This window comes from Meriones unguiculatus, chromosome 2 (genome assembly GCF_030254825.1).
Source record: "Meriones unguiculatus strain TT.TT164.6M chromosome 2, Bangor_MerUng_6.1, whole genome shotgun sequence".
NCBI classification, from domain to species: Eukaryota; Metazoa; Chordata; class Mammalia; order Rodentia; family Muridae; genus Meriones; species Meriones unguiculatus.
Genome location: NC_083350.1, coordinates 14,443,994 through 14,469,242, shown reverse-complemented (window position 1 = coordinate 14,469,242; position 25,249 = coordinate 14,443,994). Strand labels below are relative to the sequence as shown.

The 25,249-nt window shown below is 41.5% G+C and overlaps 1 protein-coding gene across 4 annotated transcripts in view; it reads left to right on the top strand.

Moving 5' to 3' along the window:
• The window catches only part of Dym (dymeclin), a 272,516-nt gene that overhangs the window by 151,957 nt on the left and 95,310 nt on the right, over nt 1-25,249 (top strand). For all 4 annotated transcript variants that reach the window (XM_060377040.1, XM_060377038.1, XM_060377039.1 and 1 more), the window contains one exon: nt 24,132-24,234. In XM_060377040.1, the coding sequence (XP_060233023.1) occupies nt 24,132-24,234 (103 nt within the window). The remainder of the gene's footprint in view (nt 1-24,131; nt 24,235-25,249) is intronic.

Here is a 25,249-nt window from a genome sequence, read left to right as displayed (position 1 = left end):
ATAGATGATACTGCTGATGAGCTCCAAACACCAGCCCCATGGTAGAAGACAGATTGCTGCTTCTGTACTGCTTCCACAACTAATCCTTAGACGACTGAGCATCCCTTTAGATGTGGTTTGCTTGTGAAAGAGTTTATTTCATGGTCTCAGTTTGGAAGGAATTGTGGTGGCAGCCAAAAGCACAAGCACAACACTGTCTTAAGTAGAGCCCTTGGAGAAAGGCAGCCCCTCCCCATCAGACCTAACAGTAGGGGGAAATAACTGTTCTCCAGGAGCCCTAGAACACTAAGTTGACTTGTAGCGGAAGGATAGTGTCTGCTTTATCTTAACAATGTGGCTGTGTTCCAGTTAGATGTAGCTGCCTAACAAACAGCACGGACTGAGTGATGAGCATAAGACAAAGCCCCACAGTTCTGGAGACTGGAAGTACAAGTTCATGGTGCTGATCACGCTGGTGTCCTGCAGGGACGTCCCATGGGTGTTCAGTGGACATGTCTTACAATGTACTCGGTAGGCCTGGGGAAAAGCACTCTGTTGTCTCTGCTAAGAGCACTGTATTAGTTGCCATTCTGTTGCTGTGCTCGAATACCATGATCAAGGCGACTTACAGAAGAGTTCATTCTAACTTTCACTCTCAGAACAGCAGTGTCCAAAATTGTGTTAGTTTGAGTTACTGTTGCTGTGATGAACACCACGACCAAAAGTAACTTGGAGAGGAAAGAGTTTATTTTGCTTATGCCGCCACATCATAGTTCATCAGATGAAGTGAGGACGGAACTCAAGCGGGACAGAAGCATGGAGGCAGGGGCTGGTGCAGAGGCCGTGGCTCTGCCCTCCCCAGCAATGCCTTTCTAAGAAAATGCCCTACGAGCTTGCCGATAGCCAGATCTTTTTGACCCAATTTCTCAGCTGAGGCTCCCTCTTCTTCAGTGAGTCTAGCCTGTGTCAAACTGACATAATACTAGCCAGCACAGTAATGATAGGGACAGCAAAGCAGCAGGCAACCAGGGCAGAGAGGGAGGGAACTGGCAGTGGCTAGAGGTTTTTTCCTCTCAAAGCATACCCCGAGCTTCTAAACCTCCCTAACAGTGCCATCACCTCTGGAACAAATGTCCAAATGGCCAAGTCTGTGAGTGACACACCCCATGTAAGCCATCACAGACAGATCTATTAATCAGGACACACCCCCTCCACCCCCATCTTGTGACTTAGCCTAACATTAGTTACTTTTTTGACTACAATTAGTTACTTCTTTTACTACTTCTTTGACTACACCGAGTAGTCAAGACTTCATTATCTGAATCAGGTAGAAGCATAAATATTTCAGTCCATGAAACAGTGCATCCCAGATTCTTTTTTAGTTTAATTCAAATAAACAGCCACTCTTAGGAACCCATTCAAAGCATAGGCACCAAGGAGGTAGAAATAAATTGTGCCATATTAAAGAACTCTGTATCTTGGTGAGGGAAACAAACAAATAACACTAACTAAAATGTGAAATAACGGGTTTTTTAAGCTAGACTTGACAGATGTGTCAAAATGTGCCAAGCAGATTTATAGAGGGCATGGAAGGACAGGCCAAGAGGTTAACGTGGGCAGCATTGCAGTGTTTTCAGGAAATGGTGGCAGCATGTGGGTTAAGCTAGAGAGTGATGGGCCTCAGCCTGGAAAGGCTGGCTGCCTGCTGGTGTTTGCCTTTTCTGACAGAGGCAGAGCTCCTGGTTTGGGAAAGTCATACTTTTTAAAAGACCAGCAGGGAATGACTTTTGAAATCTACAAGAAACTTTTTTTTAATTGTAAGAATTAAAAACAGTAATACAAGCCACACAATCAGCTTGATAAAGGGAATGAGTTTCAACACAAATTAAAGGAAACATTTTGTATCATGTTTATTTTAAATTATGATGAAATTTAAAATATTGTGGTTACTAGAAATGATAATTTGGTACAATTTTAACTTTGAGTAAGAAAAATGTTGTTTTATCCAACATTTCATGCATTTGTATAAATAATTTCTTTAAGTATTAGTATATTTTCTACACAACTATTTAAAAACATCAAAATTTTGTTTTAACCAAAATAAAGTCAGAGAAATCATTTTACTCTTCTTCCCAAAGTGTAAGGGACGGAAGCAGTTGCTTTCAACACCCTTGGCAACAAGCTACAGAAGAAACCAGTCCCCAAGATGCAGAAAACAAGCGAAGCTGTGCAAGGATTACAGCTTATAGTTCTGAGAGTTTCCAGACCCCTGTTTAGAACTGGCACTAATAAGTCAACAAATGGAGTCATAAAAAATACTTGACCCAAAAGAAAGCAGGAAAAAAGGAAAGGAGCAGGGGAGAGCAAATGGGACAAACAGAAGATGAGTATTAAAATGACCAGCATAACTATATCTGAGCAGTGATCAAGAGAAAGCCAGCTGGTGTAGCTGCCTAACACTGGAGTGACAGCAAAGCATAATCGATATATCAGAATAAAGAAATTAATTTCATAATGACAATTAAATCATCAAGAGAATTGTTTAGTCTTACATTTTTTTACAGTAACAAACCTTTAAAATATATAAAGCAAAAAAGTAACAAAATTGCTAGAAAATACAGACAAACATACAATTGTAGCTAGAGATTTCAGTCAGAAAAGCTTTTTTAAGAATTGGTGGAAGTGTGTAGGAAATGAGAAAGAATCGGGAAGAATGAATGCTACCAACTGTATGACCTACTAGTGATACCGCACTTTCCAGCATTAACAACCAAGCAGCCAGCTCTCTGAAATGCTTGAAGATTAAATGGCACACTTCTGGGTAAGTCATGTGAAATAGCCAGACTGTGTCACTGTGACAGAATACTGACCTAAACAACACAGCAGGAGGATTTACCTTGGCTCACAGTTTGAAAGACCTTAGAGCCTGGACCTGTGCTGGATTAGAACATCTCTTAGCAGAAGTGTTAGAGGAAGATGTGGGCAGGAAGCAAGAGAGCAAGACAGGGGCCAGCAGACAGTAATAACCCTTCAAAGGCATACCCTGCTTCCTCCAGCTAGGCCTCACCTCCAAGAGTTTTAAGTTTTCATGACTTCCAAAATAGTGCCACAGTAAGAGCTCACTGCGTGAACCTGTAGGGTCATTTCATGTGCAATTAATCATAGCATCGTGTACAAGGAAATAGAAAAGGTTATTTAAACTAAACGAAATGAAAATTCTACATACTAAATGTAGAAAACCACTAAGATAGAGTGGAAAGTAGGCCTTGAGTCAGTGACCTCAAGTTGTACCTTAGAAACTAGAAAAAGAAGGGTAAATTAAGTCCAAAACAAGGGGAAGGTAGTAAAGACCAGGGCTCAGTGATGTAGAATAGAAAAAGAAGAGAAGAAAATCAGCAAAACCCAAGCCTCATTCCATGAAAAGGTCAACAGAATTGGTACTCCTCTAGCCATGATTGTACATGGAGTAATTCTGTAACCTGGACATATGAATGTTCTATTGTGGATATTCTTTATTCTTTTAAAAACCAGTTGGTTTGTTTCTTATAGACCTGGAGGAACCACAACCAAACTGAGATACATTTATATCAAAATTAGATTTTTTTTAATTGACATCTAAGTTTAGTATTCAACATCAAAGCTGTGGTGTTTGTGAAAATTTTATTTTTTGCCTTGGGTTTCTCTTTTTTTTTTCTTTATTAATTACACTTTATTCACTTTGTATCCCCCCAGTGGTTCCCTCCCTCCTCCCGACCCAATCCCTCCCTTCCTCCACCCTCTGCATGCATGCCCCTCCCCAAGTCCACTGATAGGGGAGGATGTCTTTTCCTTCCTTCTGATCCTAGTCAATTATGTCTCATCAGGAGTGGCTGCGTTGTCTTCTTCTGCGGCCTGGTAATGCTGCTTCCCCCTCAGGGGGAGGTAATTAAAGAGCAGGCCAATCAGTTCATGTCAGAGACAGTCCCTGTTCCTATTACAATGGAACCCACTTGGATACTGAACTGCCATGGGCTACATCTGTGCAGGGGTCTTAGGTTATCTCCATGCATAGTCCTTGGTTGGAATAGCAGTCTCAGGAAAGACGCCTGTGCTCAGATTTTTTTGCTTCTGTTGCTCTCCTTGTGGAGTTCCTGTCCTCTCCAGATCTTACTGTTTCCCACTTCTTTCCTAAGATTCCCTGCACTCTGCCCAAAGTTTGCCCATAAGTCTCAGCATCTACATTGATAGTCTGCAGGGCAGAGCTTTTCAGAGGTCCTCTGTGTCAGGCTCCTGACTTGTTCCCTCTTTTCTCCTTCTTCTGATGTCCAGCCTCTTTGTCTTTCTGGATAGGAATTGAGCATTTTAGCAAGAGTCCTCCCTCTTGATTAGTTTCTTTAGGTGTACAGATTTTAGTAGGTTTATCCTATATTATATGTATATATGAGTGAGTATATACCGTGTGCATCTTTCTGCTTCTGGGATAGCTCACTCAGGATGATCTTTTCCAGATCCCACCATTACCTGCAAATTTCATGATTTCCTTGTTTTTTATTGCTGAGTAATATTCCATTGTGTAGATATACCACAATTTGTGCATCCATTCCTCCACTGAGGGGCATCTGTAATAGCTTCTGGCTATTACAAATAAGGCTGCTACAAACATGGTTGAGCAAATGTCCTTATTGTGTACTTGAGCCTCTTTTGGATATATGCCTAGGAGTGGTATAGCTGGATCTTGAGGATGCGCTATTCCTATTTGTCTGAGAAAGCGCCAGATTGCTTTCCAGAGTGGTTGTACAAGTTTACATTCCTACCAGCAGTGGAGGAGGGTTCCCCTTTGTCCACAACCTCTCCAGCATGTGTTGTCTTTTGAGTTTTTGATCTCAGCCATTCTGATGGTTGTAAGGTGAAATCTTAGGGTCGTTTTGATTTGCATTTCCCTGATGGCTAATGAGAGCATTTCTTTAAGTGTTTCTCTGCCATTTGATATTCCTCTGCAGAGAATTCTCTGTTTAGCTCTGTACCCCATTTTTTAATTGGATTACTTGATTTATTGCTGTTTAACTTCTTTAGTTCTTTATATATACTGGATATTAGGGTTTCTCTTATAAAATCATCTTACCCTCTATCCTTGACTTTTCTGTTAAGAGTACTACCTCTCTCGTCCCCTCTTCCCCTTTCCCCCCCCCTCTCCCATCACCCCCCCCAGAAGATCCATTGGAAATAAGCACAAGCTTGATTTCAGTCACTTCACAATATATATTTCTGATTCTTCAAAACAGAAACTATATACCAATAGGCCAAGTCCTGTAGAAGTTCTTTGTGTGTTTTGCACAGTATTAAAAAGATGAGATTTGTTGTTGATATATAACAAGGGCCATATATAACAGTCAAGGACACATGTTCCCAAGCCCACAACCTGAGCCTTATCTCCAGGGCCTATCTATGTGGTGGAAGAAGAGAACTGACTCCCATGAGTTGTCCTCTGACATCCTCATATACACCGTGGCACACACCCAGACACGTACACACAATGTAAAATTAACTTTTAAAAACTAATAAAATAAATATTACAAGAGTAGGAGTAGCTGGTAACCCATGGCCCACATCCCCTGTGCCAGGAACCAACCAATTGCATAGCAGTCTTGCCCTCAGGCTGGCTGTTGAGGCTTCTCACACCTGGTCACGTTGGCCACCACAGCATTTCTTCCTCAGTATCGATCACTAGTCACCTGCATTGCAGGTAAGGAAGCCAGAAACGTGCTGTGCCCCACGGGGCTAGGAGCTAAAAGAGACAGTGTATGGCTTCTACTGTGCCTGGATACTCTTAATTCCTTTCTTATAACACAAATAATATTTTTAGCTAATAATTTTAGTTTAAAATCATTAGTATCCCATTAAGTATGTGCTTGCTGTAAATCACAAGGTTAGTTATGTATGTTAGTTAATTGTTCATGGTTAAACTTTACATTCATTTGCCAGTTCAGCCCAAATTATCTATCTATCTATCCATCCATCCATCCATCTCCATCCTTCCCTTCCTTCTTCTCACACTCTGTGCCTGGTGTTCATGGAGGTCAGAAGGCTTTGGGTCTCTTGGAACTGGAGTTACAGATGATTGTGAACCACACCCTGTGGGTGCTGGGAACTGAACCCAGGTGCTCAGCAGGAACAAGTGTGCTTAACTGCTAAGCCACGTCTTCAGGTTCCATCCAACCCCAGATGTCTCAAAGCCAGTGTCTAGTCTGGTGTCTTTTTCAGCTTGACATAAAGTAGAGGCATCTGGAAAGGGGAAACCTTAATTGATGGATTGTTACCATCAGATTCCACTTAGACAAGTCTATGGGACATTTTCTTTCTCTCTCTCTTTTTTAAACCAAACACAAATATTTGCTTATTTATGGGATAACATTTTATATTAATTCCATTAAAACCTAAACCAGTTTGCTATGCTCAGTTAGGTGGCTTAACAGCATTTCAGGAAAGCTGGGAGTCACATGCTTGCACACTTTTATGAATGTGGTACAAGTACCAAGAACACAGGCATCCACAGTTACAGCCTGGCTACTGTTCATTTCACAACAGTGTCCAACAGAGATTATTTTATGAAAAAGAGCAGCCCACATTTTGGTCTCATTTACAAATACCCAACATTTCAGTTGGTCAATGAATTTTATACAACATATGAAAGGATAAAGGATAAGGCTTACAGGGATATTTTAGCAGTTATAAAAATAAAAACCAAGGGCACAAACTAAACTCTTAAAGCTTCTTGTATAAACTTCAAAAGTATGGTTAGGATAGAAACTTAGAGGCAACAGAAGTCTGTTAAGCCAGAATCTAGAGGTTTGTCTAGTTAGACTTAAAAATAGTGAACTCAGAGTTCATGCTTCAAAAAAGGCATGCCTAAGTCTACCGCGGGTATCGGCAGATCGTCCCAAATAGCGTCTACCTGGTGCAGCGCAAACATCTGCAAGCTGCGTTTCCCAACGAGAGGGCATTGCATGCGTGGAGACATGCGTGGAGAGGAAGGGTGCGGCACTTTCTCAGTGATTAAGGTTAGAGAGCCCACCCACTCTTGCTGATGCCAGCCCTGCTATAGTGGTCCTGAGGGAGCCATGGAGAGTGAGTCACTATGCCATTTTCCTCCATGGCTTTTGTCTCTGCTCCTGCTTGAGTTCATTCCCTGAATCAGCGGTGAACTTGGATTGGGACAAGTAAGCCAAATAAACCCTTTTCTCCCCAAGTTGCTTTTTGTCATAGTGCTTATCATAGCAATAGAAGGCAAACTGGAAGAGCTCGATTTATTATGGGCTGCCTTCTCATTTCTGGCAAGTTGGCATTTGTTGTTTACTCGTAAGTGGTTGAGAAGCTGCTTCTTTCAGCACTATTTTCTGAGTTAAATGCTTTGCCAGGATTCCTTCCCCTGGAAGTAACGGCTAATCACCTCCAGATTCAGACTGAACACAGAACTTAAACTTTATGTTGACTAAAAAATTGTGCATGATTGAGATAACAGTTTATATCTTTCATTGAGAAACAAATGTTTCTTCCCCACAAAGATAGACTAGTATATTCTAGCTGAATAAATATTTACTTTTAGTCTGAACAGATTAGATTTTGTAATCCCAGACAGTTTGTGTCTATCTAAATAGTATTCTTATCAGACTAGCAGTAAGCTACCAATTCTCCAAAAACAGGTCACTTAAAAGCAGCTTGGAATTGAGTATTATGTAACCTATCCTGTGGGCTGATGAAAGCTGAGGATGTAGCATGGTAACTTACTCTTCTGAAAATAAAGATTAACCCTGACCTCTAATAATAAACAAGAAATGAAAACTGCTTTCTGCTTGCTATCTTTTGCCCAAAGCTTTCATTTTTATAGGAGTTGGGGTTAGTACTGGGAGAGGGTATAATTTGCTGTTGTTGTCTCCCTTTATTGAGAATGAACAAAGTAACAAGCAGTTAGGGTCACAGGATGCAGCTGAGATGCTCCTCAGCTTTTCTCTGTGAAGCAGGGAAGGAAATGTCTGCACTGTAGATTACTCTTTTGGTATAAAATTGGGTGTGTTTATTGTGCATATGTGTGGATGCACACATGCATGGAAATGTATGGCACATGCATGGAAATCTGAAGACAGTTTGTGCGAGTCGGCTCTGTCCTTCTGCCATGTGGATTCTGAGGATCAAACTCAGAAAGACTTGGTGGTGATGTCTTTACCCACTGAGGCCTGAGGCCTATGGATACTCTTGATGATGATTTCTTGCAAGTTCCAGCCCTGTACTTGTTAGGTAGCAGGCCTTGTGTAGATAGCCACCCTTACCACCCTGCTCTTCCTCCTCCTCCTAATTGCCTTCATTATTGACAATAACAACAAAATGACCACATTTTACTTACTGACTTGAAGACATTATAGAATGACCATGGATCCAGGCCAAAAACCATGATATGGTTTTTAAGTAAATAGTTGAAGCCTATTAGGAGAAGTGTTAAGTATTTGCTGTGTTGGGAAATTTTCCAGTTGCCTCCTTGAATTAGGCACTGTCCACATTGGTCATATTCCCTTATTAGTCACAATTAGGGCAGTAAGGAGCCTGGCAGATAGCAAGCTTCAGGCTTTAGATAACACATAACACAGCTCTTGCATTGCGCTGTGAGCCAAAGGCCAGCTGTTACATCTCTGAGAATGCCGTTATGTTAGTCACCTATCAGCTGTCTGTTCCTCAGACGTGAAGGGGGGATGGTTTACACATTTAAGACCCCAAACAGAGCAGACTTGCTGCTTCCAGTGTGTTCCAATGAGATTTGCATAGCAATTCTTCATGGCTGGAATTAGCCATAGCTACAGCGCCAGTAGAGGGAGCACAGTACTTGGGTTTACCTCCACATCTTGACTACCAAGGGACAGGGCTGTGGGGGCTAAAAGCTGACCACATTCTTAAAACAGGCCATTATTTCCTGACTTCAGCATGAGTTCAGCCATAACTTTATCTTGAGGTGAAGACATTTCTTAGATCTGTTGATAGGAACCTGTCTTTATGATTATTGGGAGTTACAGTGATGAGCTATATTTTAATCTGTTTTTTTTTTGTTGTTGTTGTTGTTTGTTTTTGTTTGTTTGGGTTTTTATTTTATTATTTTTTTGTTTGGTTTTGGTTTTGGTTTTTTGAGACAGTGTTTCTCTGTGTGACCCTTGCTGTCCTGGAACTCACTTTGTAGACCAGGCTGGCCTGGAATTCATACCCATCTGCCCCCGAGTTCTGGGATTAAAGGGGTATACCACTCCTGCCTGGCTGATCTGTGTTCTCTCGCATGGGATTTCTGATTTTGCTAAGTGATAGTTTATTGAAGATGTGTAGTGTTATATTAGAAGTATTCGGTGTGCTGTTGGCAGATCTGCTCTCTGAGGACACAGGTGCTAACGGTCATTTTAGGTGGGAGTTGTGGACAACAAATGGGTACTTGATTAAAGTACTACTTTAGCAACGTTGTGAAGGCCTTTTGACTCTAGGCTTGCTATTTGCAGGCTTCGGGGAGCAGTGGGGGGGTTGATAAGTACAAGGCCTCAGATTGACAAGTCTTCTCCGTCTTGTAGGTTGTTGATGGGCAGGGGTTGATGCTGAGTTGCTTCTGTCTCCCATCTCCTGACTCCACTTTCCCCTCTCCACACGCACCCAACCTGATCTTCCTTCTTGGTTTTTGTTATTTAGAAAATTTGACTGAAGATACTACTACCAATTGAGCTTTTCGGGAATTGAATTAAACTAAACTACCAAGACTTTTAGGTAAGGCCAGAGGAGTTTGGTTTCAGGCTTTATTAGTCTTTTCAGGCCTGGAGATCTTGCTTCGTGGTTTAGGTTTGTGCCATAGAAGGCAGGAAAGGGGCTGCTGCTGTATTTCATAGTGAGTCATAGTCGAGGTGGGTTTCCTGTGAAGTTACTACAAATATATTTGGCTTTGTGGCTTTTATGAAAAGTATTTTTAAACTTTAACTCACAGGTTATTTTATTCGTGAATACAGTTGGAAGGTTTTTCTGTTTTTGTTTTTGTTTTTGTTTTCTTAAGGCAAACACGGACCTGGAATAACTAACACAGTGTGACTATTGGAAAAAGAGACATTGCAGAATAATTGAGGCAAAAGGGAAGAAAGAATGGCATGTGTGCCCTTGAGCATTTATTCACAGAAATGAGGCAAATGTACAGCAAATATATATGTGCAGAGCAAGCATAAATTAGTAATTAATTATAAGAAGGTTCAAAGGAAGTAGATAAAAAGTTTTTACAGAGCTGAGGGTTTTTTTTTTTAAATAGTAATGCAACTAGCAGAAACTGGAAAAGAAAGACTTTAAGAGGGCCAGCAAAGATGACTCATTGAGTAAAAGCACTTACCAGCAAGCATGGTGACCTGATCCCTGGATCCCATGAAGGCAGGCAGAGAGAACCAGTCCTACCACGTTGTCCTCTGACCTTTACATGTACATGGTAGCAGACATGCACACTGTGCATACATCATGTATGCGCAACACATATACTAATTGCCAAGTTTTAAATTTAAAAAAAGCAAAAGAATTTAAAGGTATAAACCTCTAATTTTAATTAAGACTTCTCTTTCTGTGACCCTCATAAAAGGCAAAGAAAGCTCTGGTTGGGATCCAAAAATCTAGAAAATACCCTTCCTATGAGTTCTGTACATGTCATGGGTGCCAGTCCCCGCCCGCAGCCTTTCTTCCAGCGACTGCCCTGTGAGCACGTCATTTGGAGGTTCCCGAGAGAGGAAATGTCTTCATGCTTAGGAAGCACCCTCTGACCCGCCAGAGTTCTCCTCAGCTGCCACTCTGCCCCACTTGTGCTGCTGGGAGCCAGCTCCTTCTTCCAGGTGGATTTTCTCATTATTTCAAATCCAATTACAGCCATAAATTAGTGACACGTACTATAGGATTAAAAAAGCTGTATCAGTATGTGACGTACTGGCTATGTGTTTTTCTCACGAGACTAAGAAAATGTGACAGAAAAAAAGACAACCTAAATTCTTTAACATCAGATAATTTATGTGTGTTCTTTGCAGAGTATATTTTTCTAATAGAGAAGAGGAAATACTGTAGTGCTAAGAACTAAACGCTAGTTGTAAAATATTTAAAGACTTTCATCATAGTTAAATTTATATGATGTATATATATACATTTATACCATATATATATAATTTATTCCATGAAGTAGGTATAAATTAAAATTGGTAATAAAGATCATCTGTGAGTTAAATCAGACAACCAATGTTGAATTTAGTTATTCTTGCTAAATAGCGTGTCAGAAAATTTAATCAAATTGGGAAACTTTGCCTTTAAAAACCTTTTCATGTTACATCTACTTAAATATTTTTCTCACCAAATTACTTTAAAGTTGAAAACACATGGAAGAAGTGTACAGGAACGTCTTTGTGGGAGGCGACAGTGATTGCCATAATGATAGAGTCTGTTCCACTCCCTCACGGCTTTGGTAATACAGTTACCAGATCGTGTATTGACAGAGCTTGAGTTTTACCCAGTTTTCTCAACAAATTTTACCAGGAATAATTATAGTCATCGTGAACATGATTCTTAAAATTGTTAGTCATCATTCCATTTTGCTTCTGTCTCCTATTTGAGTTTTAGTCACCTGTAACGTAGGGAAATTAAATTCCAAAAAGAGTTTCAGCATTTCAAGACAAAACACAAGCATGGTTGAGTTGTGCTCGCACTATGCAGACTGTGCTGCGGTGAGCGACATGCACTTTGGTGTCTCTAACTGCAGGTATGTGAGTGTGCGTGTGTGTACAGGTCATGCTGAACGCTCTAACTGCTGTCCCACATTCCTGCTGAGATGTGCTCTGTTTTGACAGCAGTACAGTTGAGTTGTACATTTGCAATTTAGGGTGTGCTGTTGGGTGGGAATGTCACTCACTGGGGATCATATATGGCCATTTGAAGGAGGTGAGTTAGTGGGTCTTCCTTGTGTTGAATCTGAACTGTGCATCCCGATGGGTCAAATCCAGCCATGGCTGTGGTGGGCACATCTGTGGTCCATGCACTGTGCCCTTGTTAGTGCAAGAAATATTTGCACTTAACAAGCTTTTGAGTCACCTACTAGTAAGTGCTGAGGGTTTGTATTTTGTTTTCTGACCTTTGTGCCTTAATTGTCAACACCATTTTGACACTTGTCTTAGAAGTAAATTATAAGGTGGTTGTTTTATATATCTAAGCAAGTTTATAGTTACTAAGACAATGACATATGAATGAATGGGCAATTAATTCTGCTCTAGCATCACTCCTTCATATTAATGCAATTGTTCTTAGCAAAGATAGTTGTTTTATTAGCCACCACTTTATCTCAACTTAAGGTCCTTAAAAACAAGGTTTTATTTTTAAAAAAAAAAAGTCTTAATATTTTTTGTTTGTTTGTTTTGGGGGTTTTTTGTTTTTTGTTTTGAAGGCAGGAATATCTTTATAGTTTCTTTTACTGGAAGAAGGCAAATCAACAAAAGTTACATAGTCCAGCCTACGTGAAGGACTTGGTGTTTATGACACGTGTGTGTTCTGCTTACTAGGTCTGCAGTGACTTAAGAAGAGCTGTGAGCAGCATTTTCAGGGAGGCCACACAGGTGTAGATAGAGAGCAAAGCAGGCAGTGCTGCTCCCCCTGTATGCATGCGCAAAAGGGGCGAGTGCCGCCAAGCGACATCTTCCGCCTTCATAGACGTGATGATTATTTTCACTTTATTAAAGGTAGCTCAGTCCTTACATCTTCCCCACACTTGTTGCAGTCATCCAGCACATAGACACTTTCTCTCACTTTTAGTTTGGTCAGGCTATCCTTGCAAACTTTGTCTGAACTTTGTGTTGGCAACTTTCCTGGAATAGGCAGGAAGGTCTCTGGGCAGCAAGTGCATTGCAGCCTGCAGACACAATACCCTTGGCACCCTGTTCTGCCCCATTCACTTAGTGCAGCTCTGAGGTAGTCAGGGTTGACACCGTTAGGACCGTCATCTTTCATGGACCAGCCACATAGTACAAGGTGATGTTCACCTTTTTAAACAACTCATACAGAATATTTTTATCTCAGTGTTATTCTAAAATAAATAATTAGCAGTACCTGTTCTTTACTTTTAGTTATTTGTACTTGTGTGTGTGCGTGTGTGTGTGTGTGTGTCTACATAGGCTCTGTGGTTGAGCTCAGTAGCCAGTCTTAGTGGCAACCACCTGTACCCAGTAAGCCATCTTGCTCTCCAGAGCTATGACTAATATCTCACATTCTGATCTCCTTCCTAAGGAAGTTTTCTTGTGTATCCTTCAAGATAAATTTTTAACACATGTAGACAGATTCTTTTTGTCCTCGAAAAAGAGCATCTGTTGTGTCCTGAACTTGCTTTATATTCTGGGTATTACTTGGGAGATGGGCTGGGAGGGAGGGATGGTGCCTTCACTAAAACATGACGAGGTGGAAATTGGACTTGGTGTGGAGTGCATAATAATCCCAGCATTCAGGAGGCAGAGGCAGGAGGATTGCTTTAAGTTTGAGGCTAGCAAAGCTATGTGGTGAGACCTAGTTTCACAGAACAAAATCCTGTGTCCCCCTTTGCCTGTCAGTGTTGGGGACCTTTTGTTTCTGGTGGTTTTGAGATTCTAGCTGTGTGCTAATGATGTGGGGGTTTTATTTGTTTTTACTTTTTTCTGTTTGTTTGTTTATTTATTTATTAGGTTTTTTTCACTATGGAAATTTGTGTTTTCAGTCCTGAGAACTTTCCCATAAAATAATTATTTAACAGTGTCTATTTTTCTATCATAAGTTAGTTAACCTCTGAGTACCAGTCCCTTTGAAGTTACTTTCTGCTGGTTTCCTGTCTATCTTTTCGTTGCTGTTGTTCTACTTTCTTGAATTTATTTCCAACTCTACTATAAAAGTTGTCATTTCTGAGATCGTATTTCCAGTTTCTAAGAATTCTGTTTTGTTCTCCAGTGTGTCTATGCACTTCTGCCTCCTCACCTGCATGGAGAGTACTTTGTATTCCCTCATGGGCTTGGTGAGAATCAGCAGCAGCAGCAGCATCTGTGTCATGTCAGTGCCACTCTCTGCGGATCTCTGGCAGAGAGTTTCCATTTAAAAACGTACCATGAAATAACTGGTTGGCTTCAGTAGAGTACAGGGAACCATATGATAAAGGGGGAGTTAATATGACTGGGAGAGGACAAGAGCTCTGCAAGGACAAAATACATCAGGGCACAGGGGTCTTCTATGAGGCTGTTTCTCCAACCAAGGACCATGGATGAATGTAACCTAGAACCTCTGCTCAGATATAGCCCATGGTAGCTCAGTATCAAAGTGGGTTTCCCTAGTAAGGGGAACAGGGACTATTTCTAACATGAACTCAATGACTGGCTCCTTTACCTCCCCCAGACCCCAAGGGAGGAACAGCCTTGCTTGGCCACAGAAGAGGACATTACAGCCAGTCCTGGAGATACCTGATAAGCTAGGGTCAGATGGAAGGGGAGGAGGACCTCCCCTAGCAGTGGACTTGGAAAGGGACAGGGAGAAGATGAGAGAGGGAGGGTGAGATTGGAAGGGAATGAGGGAGAGGGCTATGGCTGGGATACAAAGTAAATAACCTGTGATTAATAGTAAAAAATAAAAATTAATTTAAAAAAAGAAATAACTGGTTGGAAGTTCTGTGCACTTGGGTGGCTGATACATCTTAGGGAACCCTAGCTGAGCTCTCCGAGGTCAGTTCTGCAGATCCATTCATATTAATGCTGTTCACTTCCCCTGATCCCTAAGCAGGAGTGATGGCATTCAAGGTCAGGGTAGGAACTGAAGATCTGATCTTTACAGATGTTCGGTCAGACTTCCATTTGGGACCTGCACTTTCCCTTTCTAATTTCCTGAGTTCTAGTATATACATTTCTTTTACCACCACTTATTTCTAGTCTGGGACTCTTTAAGTTTGTTGCCATGATGTTAAATTCTGGTGGCATATTTGCAATTCCCAGATGTATGTCTCTGCCTAAACCCACACTCATCAGCCCAGCTGTCTTCTTGAACTCTGCTTGGCTAACAGGTAGACATCTCAAACTTGTCGTGTCTAGAAGGGATATGTCTTCCTGAAGCTTCTCCTCACAGCCTTCCTCAACTTGCTTTTTTCAGGAGAATACTTTCTGTTCCTAAAAATAGGATCCAAGAGTGAATCATTCAGGAAAAGAAAACAGAACCATAGCCACTGTAATTAGAAAAATGATTCTCCAGGTAGGAGACAAAGTTGCTGTAAGCCCAGGATCTTGCCAGATTTCCCAGGTGTCCATCCTGACTTTACTCTTCAGGTTCCTGTTTGGTTCCTTAGTCTCTTCATGTACAGTCTGGCTGGTAATAGTAATGCTTTCTTTGTCAGACAGCTGACAAATCGAGAAAATTGGAAATAGATTTTCACAGAGTTTAATTCTTAATTGTCCACATCACCATCAGATAAAAAGATTACCAAGAGGATTCTAGCAGTTTGAAGTTGATCAGCATTCTATGGCCGGTAAGTACAGTCCACTACCTGAAGGACTAGAGAAGTGACTTGGTAGCAGAGCTCTTGCCCAGCACGCCCAGAACCTTGGGTTCAATCCTAGCATCCCCCCAAAAGCAAAACAACAACAGTAAAATAACCAGCAGATAGTAAATACAGAAAAATATGTAACACAGTTGAAAACCTTTTTCAATTAGAAAACAAGGAGTAAGGAATCCTTGAGCTTGATAAAGGGCACTATGAAAATCTTATTGCTGGGCCAAGTGCGGTGGTGCACACTTGTAATCTCAGTGCAGGCAGAAGCAGGCACATCTGTGAATCTGAGGTTAGCCTGGTGCAGATAGCATGCCCAGGGCAACCAGAGAGACCTAGTGAGACCTTGTCTCAAAAAAAAAAAAAAAGAAAAAAAAAATTATCACTAAAATTATGCTTAATAGTGAAAGGATAGGTGTTTACCCTCTACTCAGCTAAGTCCTAAGGACATAATGCTGTACTTGAAGGACCCTAAAAGACGCCACCACACAAAGCTTCTAGATCTACACACAAAGCAAAAGTAGCAAAAACAAAATCAGTATTTTTTCAAATTCTAAGAAATAGTAAAACAGTCCTATTCACAATAGCCTTAAATAAAAATCACAAAAGATGTCAGTAGCACAGGAAATCATCCAGGGAACTGAAAACTGGGATTGCATGACATAACATGCTTCTGCACAGCAAAGGAAGCGGCCACCAGTGTGAAGCTACAGCTCTCAGAGGGCGTGTGTGTGTGTGTGTGTGTGTGTGTGTGTGTGTGTGTGCTTGCATGCCAGTTAATGTCAGGCAGGGGCTTCAGAGTGAGGACAGGTAAAGAAAAAATGAACAGTAACAAACCAAGCCATCCAATCAGTAAATGCAATAAAGTAAGGGACAGCTTCTCAACACAAGCACAAATTGCCAAGAAATGGTTGAAAAAATTGGTCAGCAGCTTTAGCTATCAGGAAAAATGGAACCACCAAGTAATCCAACTACACTACGCCTTAGTATCTAACCAAAGGAGTTGGAAGTCAGTATGCCATAAACATGCCTGTGCACCTGAGTATTACAGGGCAGTTGATAGTACCCGAGTTCTGGATCAGCCTAAGTGTGCATCGACAAAGGGATGGTAAGAAGTGTGGTGCCCGTCTACACACGAGAAAAAGCCGTTTCTTCATCCATATGGGTTCCTTCCCACCCCACCCCACCCCACCCCCGCATCCTCACCAGAATTTGTCTTCCTGATGGCAGTCATTCTGCTTGGATCTGGGTAGAATATCAGTGCAGTTTTGACTTGCATTTCCCTGATGGATAATGCTGACCAATTCCTGTCATTTGCAAGAAAGCAGATGCAATTAGAAATTGTAATGTTAAATAAAACAAAGCAGACACAGACTCTAGATTTAAAAGAGAAAAGAAGACATGGAAGTAGAATGGGGACCATTTGCGGAAAGGAAGGAGACCCTCAGGAGCCAGAGGGAGGCCACAAAGGATAGTGGGTGACATGCCTGTGCCATAACGAGACCCCTGTTTTGTACAGTTCTTACATGCTTTCTTAAAAAAAAAAAAAGTCTGTTTTCACATTTATTTGGTATTGTCCCAGCCAGTGCACTATCAAGAGAAATTTAAAATTCAAATTGTGAATTGTAAATGTGAAACTGTTTTTTAATTCTATTAATTCCTTTGCTGTTGGCATTGAACATGTTTTTCAATCCTAATGAGGAACTGGAGAGTTGGCTCAAAGGTGAAAGACAGTGGCTGCGCTTACAGAGCCCAGGTGTCATTCCAAGCACCCACATGGCAGCTCACAGCTGGCTGTGAATCAGTTCTGGGATCCACTGCCCTCCTCTGCCCTCCACAGACACTGCATGTATATGGTTGCACTTGACACCGGCACAACATTCATAAACATAAAAGAAAAGTAAACTTGTAAAAAACTGTAATGAATCTACAAGAAGTCTACTCCACATAATAAGTGAGTTTAGCAAGGCCGTAACTATCTGGGTGCAGAACTTGTATCTTAGGAAGATTGCTTGAACCCACCTGGTTAACTCAGCAGGAGAGAGAGAGACAAAGAGAGAGGAGAGAGAAATAGCATGCAAGCATGTGTGTGTGTGTGTGTGTGTGTGTGTGTGTGTGTTATACACACAAGACCTTTAAAATAAAAGTATCGAATATTGCTGGAAGGCAGACAGGCAGGGTGGTTAGCTCTGTGGAAATCCAGAGTTGTGGCCGTGCTAAGACCCTGAGGTTGTGCGCACATGCAGTGCGCAGTTAATAAGTCAGAACTTACTGACTGTTTACTGGTGACCACTGGGTTGGATGATAAAATTTGCGTGGAAATAGCAAAGAAGCCAAAATAACCGAAAGCCATTTTGACAAAGAAAGCAGAAACTGGAGCCTCCCATGCTTGGTTGCAGGTGTGCTGTGGCGCTGGAGTCAGGACAGTGTGCTATTAGTGTATAGTGGGCTTCACAGAGAGGTGGGCCGGAGGCCAGACACAGACTAGCGCATGTGTAGTCAGTGGCGTTTCAGCCAGGGTGAGGAGATAATTCCAGGGGGACAGATAACCTTTTAGTGCTGGAGCAATTCAATACCCGCATTCTTCTCCACCTACAAAACAAATAGACCTTGACTCTTGCTTCTTGCCACACACATTAGTGCAAATGGATCATAGACCTAAACACAAGCGTTAGAACTACAAAACTTACAGGAGAAACCATGGGAGAAAAACCTTTGAAGTTTGGGGATTAGAGATTTTCTTTTTTTAAGACAAGACACAAAAAATACAAACCATCTTTTAGAGTTTAACAAATTCATCACAATCAAACTTCAAAATTAAGTTAGTTGTGGTGGTGTATTCCAACACTTGGGAGTCAGAGGCAGGTAGATCTCTGTGAGTTCCATGCCAGCCTTTTGTACACCATAAGTTCCAGGACAGCCAGAGTTACTATTGGGGGAGGGAGGACACATTCTTAAAAGCACTGTTATAGAAATTAAAGGTATCCCCTCATCCAATGATAGGCCATAGAATAGACTAGGAGATATATGTGTGTGTTTGTTTCTGTTATTTATATACTACATATCTGATAAAGGGCTTATACCCAAAGTATATTTAAAAAACAAAAACAACAAATTTTCAAGAAGAAAGGAAACTCATTCTTTTAGGGGGCAGAAAATTGTATAGCTAAGTTAAAGAAGACATACAAGAACACTCCTTAGGAAAATGCAAATTAAAACTACAGGGAAAATGTTCTTCACCCCCCAGAACTCCAAAATTAAAAAGACGGAAATACCAAGTGATATGCTAAGCAAGAAGGCCAAACAGTTGGTGGCTTAGCATAGAGTTAGACAAATGCCAGGCAATCCAGCAACCTCTGTAGGAATCTACTCAAGAGATGGAAAAATAGGTGTTCTTCAAAAGCATATGTGAAAGTATAGCAGCCTTGTTTGTCATAGCCCAACCCTGGAAGCAGCTAGTAAATAGAAAAATTGAGGTATATCCATATAAGGGAAACTACTGAGTATTAACAAACAGATGAATCGTGGATACATAAACCATGGAGCAGTTTGAAAAGCACTGTGCTGAGTGAGAAAGGCAGACCCAGATTCTGCATATGGTCTGATCTATTTGTGTGAGATTCTAGAAGAGGCAAAAGAATGTATCCATGGTTGCCTGGAAGGAAATGGGCTGTATTACAGAAAGAGACTAATTGTGAAAGGCCCAGGGGAGCTTTCTGTTCACCATCTTGTTCTCCATAATGATGGGTTATGTGAATGGTTAAATTTTTTAAAACTCTTTGTATTGTATACACAAGTTATTCCTTAATAAAGCTGCTTGAATGTGAGATAGATGTCAGAGCAGATTTGGGTGCCAGGTGAGCAGATGAGTGTTTGTCAGAGGCAGGGAGTAAGACATCTTTTCCAGAGGGTTGGGTAGGCTGGTGCTGGGGCTATGCCTTAGGTCAAGTGTAGGCCCCTGCTACCCAGCTCCTGCCTTGTTCCCTTTGTAAGTGGGAAGGTCACAGCTGGTTTGTTTCCTAATACCAAGTCCAGTGTCTTTGTTGCTAGTTTTCACTGTTTAACACCCTCTTTCTTTCCTGGGCTCCTGCCTCTGCTGATGGGTGATGTCACTGGCTACCTTTGCTTGCTTCTGCTTTTAGTGTCAGTGGTTCCCAGAGCTCTGTCCTATGTGTCATTGCTTACATCCCACAATATATTTGGATGATCACCTTCACTTCTGTGAGTGCACCTGGTATAGCTTCCTCCTTCCCCCACACCAAGTCCCCTCACTGTCTTCTGAACACTACCGTCTGGTTTGTTTCTGATTTGTTTCTGTCTCCAGTGGTGGTCCTGAGCAGCTTGAGGTGGTGTGTCTGGCAGAATTGTTAGGCATACAGATTCAGGAGCCAGTGTGCACCAGTGTGCCTGTGTTTGACTCCTGACTTGTCACAGAGATGACTTAACCTGCCCTTGCTTCGGTGTGTTATCCCTGTAAAATGGAGAGAGGGGACATAGGTCACAGCAATACCCACCTTCCAGACCATGCAATGGATGGTGCTGGTCCAGGCATGCACAGCGTACATCGGGGGCTGCTGCTACTCCTGCTAATCACTTTGTCTTCCCAAGTCTCCCTCTTCACAGCTGTCTGTCAACCAGGGCTTTCTGGAAAACTCCAATTACCTTCTTTCACTCGCTACTTTGTCCTTTGCCTTCCAGATGGCTCCTGTCGGCTTCCACTCAAGTTTCTCTCTCTGTCTTCACCTGGATTCTTTTTTTCACGTGTTTATCATCCTGCTGCCTGCCTTGCATGGCCAACTCGTAGTTTTTCCTTAAGGCAGCACTTAGGCATCACCCCAGAAGCACTTTCCTGTATTTGACCAGCTGCAGGTGCAGCCCTCACTGGCATCCCATGGCACTCATGCCCTCCAGGAAGGCAGGCAGTGTCTGTTGTTCTCGACTGCTGTTGTCCTTGCTGGCTTCCTGTCTTGCCCCATCTCCCCATGTTCATCTCACTGGATTTTCTCCAGTCTTGCTTTGCAGGCTATACAGTCTTTCAGCACACCTTCTATATACTGTTTCAACTTTCAAATTGCTCTTCATCCTCCTTTACTTTTCCAGTTAGCAAACTCCTAAACTTCGGGGCCACAGCCAAGCCTGATTCCTCGGTGGAATGTACCTCGCCTTCCTCTGTGCCCCAGAGCACTTTGGCAGAGCATCTCTGCTTTCAGACCTTACACTGTAGACTTGAGCTCCTCAGGCTGGGACCACATCTCTGTCAGCATTTTCACCAGCTCCTCAACTGTATAGAACATAGCCCAGGGTTTTTGATGTGTCGTGAGCGTCCGTCTCTTCACAGTCTGTCTTTAAACTGTCTTCATTCTGGTCTCATGCCCTGCCGTCTGTGCACCCTCAGCTGCAGCCATTTGTGCCAGCTTGTGATCTTCTCAGCACGTCCCAGTTTGGACTGACCACACATTTTTTATTTACATGCTGCCTTCTCCTTTGCAATGCTGTCTCCTGGCAGGAGCTCTGATTTTCGCAGGAAAGCGTGTTCTTTCTTATCAGACTTTTTAAAGGATATAGTTAGTGTTCCAGCCTCCTGCTCCCAAAGAGCATATAGTAATCCCCACTGTGTACCCAATGGGGAAGAAGAATGAGTGTGTGTGTGTGTGTGTGTGTGTGTGTGTGTGTGAGAGAGAGAGAGAGAGAGAGAGAGAGAGAAAGAGAGAGAGATCCATGTTTTAGTTTCTCACTGAATTTCCAGTTTATAATAGATATTGTTGTACTTAAAGAAAAGTTAATCTTTCTCTAACTTTTTTTGGAGTTATGCCCCTCCGACTGAATACCCATCACCCCAAGGATCAGCCTCGCTTCCATTTATGATCGGCTTTTCCTGTGTGTGCAGCCATCCCGGCTCTCTACTGCTTTAACTAGCACTGAGCCGGGGCTGAGTGCTAAGGATGCAGAGCTTAAGCAGAAGTTCCTTTTTCTCACTCTGCAATTTGCAAGTCATTCTCATATAAATTTAGGTCATTTCGCCTTAAAAATGCTAAATGAAAGCCAAAATTAGAATGTTAAAAAAAGCACACACAAGATTTTGCAAGCAGTAGATGTAAAGTGTGAGGGGAAAACCTATTAAGTTGTATGAGAATAACAACTTAGAGTATGTGTGAATTCTGTGCCTCATTCATGATAGAGAACTGGAAGAGACCTCACATTATCTGTTCTTGCACAAACTTTCTTAAAGCTGGAAACCATAGCCACAGCTTCTTGGGGAAGTGTGCTTCAATACTTGATGCCCTTAATCAGCAGATCTTCCATCATGCTCAACTGAAGTACCTTATGCTGGGAGTGCAGCTCCTTCCCTTGTTTGGTCTCCTAACAAGAGAAACAGATTGCTAGTATTCCCTTGTAAAGTAAACAAACAAACTGGCCTGCCTTTTCCAGAGGAAACAATTTCAAGTGACTTTCCATAGAAAGAGAGAGGGGGTGTGAATTGGGATGTCCCTAGGTTTGTGAACTGAGAGAGCAGCCCTGCATTCCTCCTCTGCAACTTCAGCAAGAGGACATGCTTTGTTCCCCTTGGCCCTGCCTCTTGCACCAAGCTGGCTGGTCTAAGGCCTCTCTATGGTTGCTCCCTTTTGGAGCATCCGGTTTATGCCTCTAGGTTGTATCATACATAACCTGTGCTAGAATTGGTCACCAAACAATTTTAGTCTCAGCATCCCTGGGCTGGAAAGGTGGTTCCATCAGGGATGTTCCTGCCTTACAAGGTCAGGAACCTGAGTGTCATCCACAGAACCCACATTAAAAAGCCAGAAATATTAGTTAAAACTTAAGGCTGTGAGTGCAGCTCTATGGTCTGTGTGCCTGACATCCACAAGTCTTTGGGTTTAATACCCAGAACTTTACATACTAGAGAGAGGGAAAGGGGAGGAAATTTTAGGAAGTGAAAAGTAGTTTAAGGGTGTAGCTTAGTGGTAGAGCACTCATCCAGTATATGTGGATCCTTGGGTCAATCCTCAGTGTTGCCAAAAAACAGCAAAAAAAAAAAAAAAAAAAAAGATAGACAAGAACGCACTCTAATCTAGAAAGAATGTTTATTGATCTTGGCTTCTTGAATTATCCTGCTTGATCTGTCTGAAATAAATAAGGCCTTTCCAAAATTGATAACCAATTCATATTCTATTTACAAAAACATCACTAAGAAATACTAAAATCATAGTTTTAGCATTTTAAAAAAATACTACAGATCACACCTCAAGGTAAAATGGAAAGTACATAGAATCAAAATTGCCTTTATTTTTAAGCTTCCATCTAACTCATAGAGTCTTTATTGGTTAGTACAGTAGGTTCACTATTAGAATATCTGACTATACATGTTTACTATTAGGACATATATATGTGTGCGCATAAAATACATATTTGTGACCCTAGTATTAGACATATACATTTGGAACTAAATCTTCTCTGTCAGCTTTCATCATTATTAAATCCTTCTTTCTATCTCTGATAATAATTCTCTTTCTGCAGTTAATCTGGCCATCCTATCTTTCTTATAACTATGCACTCCTATCTTTAGGTTTATAAGCATTTCTTTTAAATAATACATAGTTGGGTCTTGATATTCATCCATTCTTAATAAAAAACACTGACATTTTAATTGGAGTGTATAGCTCATGTATATTTAATGTAAATCACCTTTATTCTTTTAATATTGTTCCTTGTTATAACTTTATTAAGATGCCTCTTAGATCACAGTAATCCATATTCTGAAATGTTCCTATTTCTTAAGTGACCATTCAGGAACACACGCCACGCTACAGACAGGGAGTTTTATCCACTGGCTGGTTGGATCATCAGTAGTCGTCAATGTGTTTTGAATTCCAAAATCTGTTCATTGTATAGGCCCCCAGCAGTTCACTGTACATCTTTTGGGTTCTTGTCTTCACAGGTCCATCTCAATACTTTTCAGACACTCTGATTGCTAGACCTTTCTTGCAGTTTCCTCCTATCTCATATAAAGTTCCCAAGTTCAGAGATGGCTATCCCAAATCCCGGTCTCTGTCTTCTCAGCACATCATTGCTCCACACTACTGAGTTCCTAATGTTCTGAACCATAGGCTAGGTTCAATTCTGTCTTTAGACAGAAACTCACCATTGTCAAGTTCTCGTGTTTCTCTTGTTTTAGGAATCCTGATCTTATATTTCTGATTGACCCAAAACAGTTGTTTTATATGTTTCCTCTACATTTTAGTTGATTGCTGCGGGAAAGTTCATCTGGTACCAGTTAACCCATCATGACCAGAGTAGAAATCTCATAAAATATATCCTTAAAAATCACCCTTCCTCAACACAAAACAATTAATTTTAAAAAGTTTGAAAAAAAAATCTTTCTTGAGAAATGTCATCTAATACATCTGTGGTCCAGTAACACTAGAGAACTAGACTTAGCCAACATACTTACTTGAAAGAATGAGCAACTCAGATCTGCTGGCCCGAGCAACTTAGAGTGGGTTGCCGAGCGGCTGTCATCAGCTAGGAACTTTACAATTCCATGTTAGATCTAGAAAAGGAAGGACTTAGTTTTCTTAATGTAATTGGGTTTTCCTTTGTGCTTTTTCAGTTTGTTTTCTTTGCTGTCTAAAAAACACAACAAAGTTCTGGAACAAGCCACCCAGTCCCTGAGCGGTTCCCTGAGTTCCAGTGATGTCCCTCTCCCAGATTATGTAAGTAGCCGCCTTCTCATTGTCACAAATGTCTCTAAGTACTTCACTGAATATGACTGTGCTCTGCTAAAAACCTTATTTTGTGCTTATTATGAAATAGTTGAAAAAAAATCAACCTAGTGATTGTTAGTAATCAGAAATCCTGGCAGTGAGTCGAGAAAAGAAAAAAAAAAAAAAAAAACCTCTCAGACCAATTACACAGTAACAGAGGACACGTGCAGACCACTCTCTTAGAGGAAACGGTCATAGTTAATGGTGCTTGTCAGTCACGAATATGATTATAATGGAAAAACCAGTTTTGTTATATATACTTGAATGCCACAGTTTTCAGTCCCTTAGAGGGCTTCTGCATCTGTAAACTTGTCAGCTGGTCTTGAGCCTCTGCATCCTGGAATCACCGGGACGGTCTCACTGGGGACCTGTCACTGCAGCCCTTGCTCTTAATCCTGAGCATGTGAGAAGGAGACTCAGGCCTTTCCTACTGCCTTTTCCCAGAGCTGATGGAGCAGGAATGGTGGCAGCTGAATCATTCCCTGTGCCAGGGGTTCAGACGGTGATTTAAGAAATCATTAGTGGGCCTGCAACAGGGCTCAGCAGGGAAAGAGTTTTCTGTGCAATCCTGATGACCTGAGTTCAATCCCCAGGACCTAGAAAGTGTGGAAAGAGAGGACTTCCACAAAATTGTCCCCAGACCTCCATGCACACACTGTGGTGTACTCTCCCCCACACATGCATTACACACACACAATAATAATGAATAAAATAAGATAAAATGTTGGCAAGGAAATGGGTGTGTTTCCTCTTTTTTTTTTTTTTTTTTAATTCCTCAGAATTTTAACCTGTTAAGTATCCTTGGCAGCAGACAGAGAATTCCATGTTCTGTACTAGCCCCAGACGGCTTGTTTGCAAAGCTGGAAAAGGAGAAGGAGAGGGTCTCTGCAGCTCTGGAGTCCCAGATGTGTGCTTTCTGCACCAGAGTGGAGACACCATATTAGCAGAGTTTAATAAGTGCTTA